This window comes from Adiantum capillus-veneris, chromosome 24 (assembly GCF_014529385.1).
Source record: "Adiantum capillus-veneris isolate H3 chromosome 24, ASM1452938v2, whole genome shotgun sequence".
In the NCBI taxonomy this organism is placed as follows: Eukaryota; Viridiplantae; Streptophyta; class Polypodiopsida; order Polypodiales; family Pteridaceae; genus Adiantum; species Adiantum capillus-veneris.
In genome coordinates this window covers 21,908,805-21,915,547 of record NC_140954.1, presented here as the reverse complement: position 1 = coordinate 21,915,547, position 6,743 = coordinate 21,908,805, and the positions used below count along the sequence as shown (strand labels likewise).

General features: G+C 40.9%; 1 protein-coding gene across 1 annotated transcript; it reads left to right on the top strand.

Moving 5' to 3' along the window:
- Positions 1-3,461: 3,461 nt before the first annotated feature.
- LOC147426068 (uncharacterized) lies at positions 3,462-6,363 on the top strand. The gene is made up of 5 exons (XM_086498953.1): positions 3,462-3,766; positions 4,057-5,127; positions 5,518-5,685; positions 5,766-5,894; positions 5,974-6,363. Exons 1-5 carry the CDS (start codon positions 3,662-3,664, stop codon positions 6,070-6,072), a joined length of 1,572 nt encoding a protein of 523 aa, XP_086355079.1. The 5' UTR covers positions 3,462-3,661; the 3' UTR covers positions 6,073-6,363.
- The last annotated feature ends 380 nt before the right edge of the window (positions 6,364-6,743 follow it).

Genomic DNA, 6,743 nt, shown 5'->3' with positions numbered 1-6,743 from the left:
AAAGGAAAGAAGCTTACCACACACTTATGGCTTCGTTGGATTGGTTCTCTCCATTGAACTAACAGTGGGGCATGAATTGGCCACAATCAAGATGGGAGGTAGTCACCAAGAACATATGGTGCCCACAATGGCCACTCGATATGAAGGTCTTCCTCTGGAAGATGCTGTGGGGAGCCTTGTCGACTGGGGTGAAGATGCTAGCCAGTGGGATTGGTCTGGATAGATGTCCTCAATGTAGAACGGCTAGCGAAGACCTCTCCTACCTATTCAAGGGATGCCCTGTTATCAACGGCCTTGCAGGTAAAGAATGCAAATGGGTGCAAAGGACGTGGAAGATAGGCTTCTATAAGATCGATATGTTCTTGGGAGGAAAGGTTTATAGAAGCCAGGAGCTGCTCATTGCAACACAAGTTGTTAGATTTTACTACTTCAAACAGGTTTGGAAGGTTAGGAACGGTCGTTTATTTGAAAACACTATGGAAATAACCAGGCTCACAGAGATAATACAAGAAAGCAGGGGGGCTATTCTAGCCATCGAAAAATGTAAGAACTCTAATGAGTGGAGTAGGCTAATTGGCACCGTAGTGATGGACTCTCATTGATGAGGACCCTATGTTGTCCTTGAGGTATTAGATACTATACTTGCTCTTCCCAATAATAGACCAATCCCTCTGCTAACAAGAGCACACGCTCGACCACTCAAAAGAATGCAAATGGGGACAAAGGTGACAAGGAAGATTGTACATCAAGTGCTACACTGGCTTAATGGGGATCCCTCTTTGTATTCCCTTACCTCCACATAGACAATTGCACAGTAAGATGCACTAGCATATAGGAGCCTAGTGGGGTTGCTTGACCCACTTGCAAAAGTTATTGCAAACAAAGAAGGGTATGGAGTGAGGAGACTAGTGGAGCTACATCTAGCAAGGATCTAAATATAGGCAATGATGCCATGCCAATGAGGTATAGTGGAGTCACACAATGGTGGAACCTTCTTTGTTTGCAAAAGTTATTGCAAACAAAGAAGGGTATGAAGTGAGGAGAGTAATGGAGCTACACCTAGCAAGGATCTAAACATAGGCAAGGATGTCATGCCAATGGAGGTTCCATAGAGGAGTCACATAATGGTGGAATAGTCCCCACAAAAGGGGACATTGGCCTCCAAGAAAAAACCTCCCACCCAAAATTGAGGGAGTAGCATGGGATTTAAAAGGCTTAAATGATCGAGTAAATCCTTGTGAAAGTTTTCTGGATGAAATCAAGCTAGGTAGTCTTCATAGCTCTATAAGAATTGAAGGTCTCTCTGAAGGTCATTGAATGCTTGGCCTATAAGCTTCGTTTTAGTATGGGGAGAATCCTCGGAGGGATTAAATAGTAGAGATTATTTTATTCTATATTATTTTCACAAACGAAATGTGTTGAAAAATTTATCTTCAAAATATTCTTGCAAATTGAATAGAAAAAGGGTCCATTTTATTCCCAAAAAAATCATATTTAAGATATTTTATAAATAGTTCTTGAACGCACATGTGTATAGATATTACATATAGTGACCTTATACACAAACACACACACACACACACACACACACACACACACACACACACACACATATATATATGTATGTATGTGTGTGTGTGTGTGTGTGTGTGTTTGTGTGTATACATATATATATATATATATATATTAAAGCACCACCTAACACTATTAACATAGAAACCATTAAGCTCCTCTCTAAGAAGTGAGAAAGATTTGAGCTCTAAAACTTGCATACGTAATCTTTGCAAAGGTTTTGGTCTTATATCTAAATACCATCTGCAAAAATGGGTGCTTGAGGAACAAAAGGGCTTTATGAAAGGGCAATTCATCCTCGATGCAAATATTTCTCTTTTGGAAGGATACAGCATGCATAGGAGACAAGGTAAAAATTTTGCTTTGCCAAAATTGACTTTGACACGGCTTGTGAAATGGTGAAATGGGATTCCTATTGTTATCAAATGGGATTCACTTTGCTAGAGTTCTTTGGACCTCCCTAGTCTTCCTCTTGCAGGACAGACCTTTCCTTGATAGCCATTTTGGTGGAAATTTTTGAATCAAACCTCAAAGGTCTATTCTAGTTCACACTATCTAGACTAGCTAGAAGTAAATGATAATATTGAATACCTAGCATAAAACATAATGGAAACTAATCAAATGGGATCCTCTTTGCTGAAGTTCTTTGGACCTCCCTAGTCTTCCTCTTGAAGGACAAAGAAGAGCTCATGGCTACACAGAAAATGGTAAACATCTAGGACAACACGGAGCACTATGGTCACTCTCTAGACACCTTTACCATGAGATTGCATCCCTCAATAAGAGATAGAGAAACTTATCCAAGATAAGAGCAATCACTCTATAAGACAAGTGGAAAATTTGATATTAGAAGTGGTTGGATTTTGCGGATTTGACATGGCCCAATAGTGCCATCTCAATAACCCTTGAATTCTCACTTGTCTTCAACAAAACAGGCCCTTTTGAATCTTTCTCCAGAAGACTACAAGCGGTCTATTAGTTTTCCAAAAGGGACTCAACCTTCCCTAAGAGTCTGATGTTGTCTATTAATTTTCCAAGAGGGACTCAACCTTCCTTAACAGTCTGATGTTGAATACTCTTAATCTGAGGTGGAACATTAATTGCAATGCTTCATAGTGGATGCACATGTTCAAAATAGTGCGGGCCTTTTCCCATCTATCAAGCAGTCATATCTTTCATAACTCGTAGTGCACAAGGCTATTTGGATGGCATAAATTTGGAATGGGCAGGGGAATATGTAAAAGCTTTAAGCAATATAAGGAGGACATTAAGCACTTATTTTTCAGTTCTTCAACGAACAAACCCTGGCCATTTGATTTTGGTTTTGTATGTCAAAAGAGGGACCACTGAAGCTGCACCTACAGACCTGCAAAGAATCATTCAATGGCATGTTTGGAAGGAACTCCTTGGTTATACTCCTCTACAATTAGACTTGAGATGATTGAAAATCTCATAGAAGCTCTTCAACCCACCCATAGTACCCAAATCAACACTTAGAGAAGCTTACTCATCCTTTATGGTTTCTCTGTCTCATTCTTCTCTCAATGCAGATTGATTTGTTGTATAAGTAGCATTCTTGTAACTAAAATAACCCCAACTAATATCCTTGTCATCTCGCGCGTGTCACCCGGAGAGATGGGAGAGGAGCTATTCCCTTTCCCATATGGAGGAATTTGTTTATATTTTATTTTCATATTTCAATCAATTCTTGTATTGTTAGCAAAAAAGAGAAGTTTTAAACGAGGTTTGCACTAATATCTCAAGCTAAAAATACGGGTGCACCTGGACTTATTGGTGACTTTTATAGCAATGGAAACTGGGAGTGAGGTTGGTGTTTATTAGAACTTTTAGACTCTCTCTCTCTCTCTCTCTCTCTCTCTCTCTCTCGGGACTAAAGGTCCTGCAGCTGAAGTTCAAGAAGGGCGTGTGCATGTGAGAGAGAGAGAGAGAGAGAGAGAGAGAGAGGGAGTGAGTGACGAGGCGGTGTGTGCGCGCGCGCGAGAGAGAGAGAGAGAGAGAGAGAGCGCCCATTTCAGCGTTTCCATATAAAGGCTTAAGGAAGGGAAAGTGCTGCATACATCAGACATCAATGTCTGCAGAAAGCGATTTGCTCTTCCCGCAAGCGGACTCTCTCATGCTGGCAGACTTCTCTAATCTCTCTGATTATGATGAATTCTCCAGAGATACCTTCCTGGTATGTACTCTGTACAATTCTCCCTATACTTGGTATGTCAGCAGAGGTTGTTAGCAAGTGAGGCAATTTGGCCCTTGCACATGTGTTGGGTTCTCTGTGTATGCGGTTTTTTGTGTGTGTGTGTGTGTGTGCGTGCGCGGGCATGCCGCGTGCTTGTGTTTTGTGTGGCACAGGAGCAAGTTTCCACATTTGATGATGCTCTTGATTGAGCCACATTCAGTCTCTGTTTTCCACCCAATTTACCAAAGTATAGCTTCTGTTAATCATTCACCATTAGTTGCTACTTGCAGCTGAATGAGGTCGATGGCTTTGCCTTGCTCGACGATGATTTGGATTGCAAAGGCTGCCTGAAGCCTTTACTGGTTTCAGAGTTGAATGAATTCAGCTCTTCACTAGCAGGCATTAAAGAAGAAGATGAAGAAGAAGAGAATGCAGCCTTGTCGCAGGATTGCACAGATATGTCAAAAGAAGGCGAGCTTCAGGAGAAGGTCCCTGAAGTGGGCATTGGATCATGCAGCATGCACATGGATAACTTAACCAATGAAGCAGATGCTTTGTTATCTTCTGGCGATATCAGCTCAATGTCGTTAGACGATGCCATCGACGCACAACCCACGGTCCGAAAATCTTGGCATGTGTCACCATTCGAACACAACACCTCCATAATTACTGATTGCTTGGCGACCCCCATTACATTGGCACAATCAATTTCTCGGCTTCCTTTGCCTGCACACGGTCCTGACACACACTTTCAACGGCCAAATGATGCAGGTGGAATTGCAAAGAGCGGAACTACTTCGCAGCCATGCACACCAAAGAGAAGTTCCTTTCAATGCAGCCTAATTACGACGTCCAGTAATGGTATGCTTGCAGAGAAAAGGGCTTCCGTCACCCCTTCTCTCTTCCATATCAGTTCTCCTTTGTCATCACCTTCATCCTCTGTAAGCACATCCGAAGGGAGCTCAGTGCTTAAGTTTTGTGGACATGAGGAAAATGGAAGTATGCATCGCTCTAACACCTCCAGAGTTATGCAGCCAACGACCTTAACGGATCCAGCTGCTACTCTGACGCTACGAGGTGATGTGTACCATAGAGCCATCCCGCACTGCATGATGCAAGATGGGTCTGGCATTGCAACTATGCATAGAAGTCGAAGCAGCCATGCTCTTGGACAGCTCAGATTTTCAGGGCATCTTGGTACTTGTCCAGAGGACTTCAGTGTCTCTTCAGTACAGATGCCATCTTTGGAATACCAGACCTCAAACAATATTTCAGACTATCAAGCGGCTTGCTCACTAGGCTTGACGGAAAGTTCACCCACAACCCCCATGAGGCGAGTGTGCAGTACTGGTGACATTCAGGTAACTTTTTCTCCATTTATCTACAATTAAGTACTTGCAAATTATTGTGTATTTATTTAAGCACAACATTTATGTGTATATGCAATCTACACTAGTTGTTCATCTTAGCAAGGTCTTTGCATTTGCTTGATCTATTGTGTGGAGAGAGAGAGAGCTAATTAAGCTTGCATTGTGATTATATAATGTTTTAATGATTGTACATATTGTTATGTATTTAAGCATGATTATATACATGTTTTAATGATTATATGCATATTTTAGCGTGATTATATACATATTTAAATGATTATATGCATATTTTTATGCAATTATATACATGTTTTAATGATTATTTGCATATTGTTATTATGAATTTAAGTGTGCATTGGATTTTATATCTGATGTGGTTAGGGTCTGCAATTATTGTACGGAGACAATAATCCAAGTCGATTTGAGCACCTTGCTAGTGAGGAAAATACGGGGTTCAAGGTTGGCCATTACTCCTTGGAAGAAAGGAAGCTAAGATTAAATCGATATCGTCAAAAGCGCAATGAGAGAAATTTCAGCAAGAAAATAAAGGTACTCTTTGATTAAACGTACCTGTATTTGCATAGTGTTGGTTTTCCATTCAATGAGATTCAACTATTTTTGTTTCAAAGTATGCGTGCAGAAAAACTCTAGCTGATAGTCGGCCGCGAATAAGAGGGCGATTTGCAAGGACGCTTGATGACTCTGGAGAACCACTCTTAAAAGACAATGGGGCTTCCTACGATGATGAATATGAGGAGGTATATTGAAGCTTTTTTTGAAATAAATCTTTATGACTTTGTGTGAAAAAAGCACTCATCAAACGCAAATGCACTTCAGGCGAACACACCAAATCTTTATTGCAACGGGGCTCACAATCGCGTAGTCAGCTTTTGGAATGCGACAGGAATGAATGCGACTATTCAACATCGTCATTAAGCCGACCTCAATCGGCATTCGCTAATCAATATTCTTTCAGGGGTACAACCAAATAGAGTGCCTCAATAATAACTAATCAAGTATTGATTAAGCTTACTTTGTTAGGGAGGGATGAAGACCTTTTTGGGTCGTGCATTTCCGGTCCCATGTACAGAACTGATATATAGATATATATATAAATATATATATGTAAGGTACTATGGTAGGTAGTAAGGTAGCATTGTCAGCCTCTTACCTTTTGTAGTGTGTGTATTGACAGTGGGTGTATATAACAAAAGTTGTTGTTTCATAGTCTGATCTAGCTCCTTCACTCTTGGCCTATTGCCACACATAAAGCATGGCTTTGGCATGCAAAAAACATAGAATACGGAATGGTAGTTGTATGCTTATTGTCATCAGATAAGTTTTATTAGATTGAAGTGTTCGAAGCTGCGAGGCTGGTTGGTTGATTGTATGTCACAGCTGGTTGGTTAATTGTAAAGTGGTAGTAAAGTTATGGTCAATTGCTTTGATGGATTGGCATTAGTTATATTGACGTCTTGTTTTATTGTCGAAAACAATAAGTAGGCTGCGCCTTTTTCTCTTGGGTGTGTGCGAGCTGACATGTTGATTGGTGCCCAAAGTGACAATGCTCTCACCCTCGCCGATGATGGAGACAAGCCCAAAAAAAT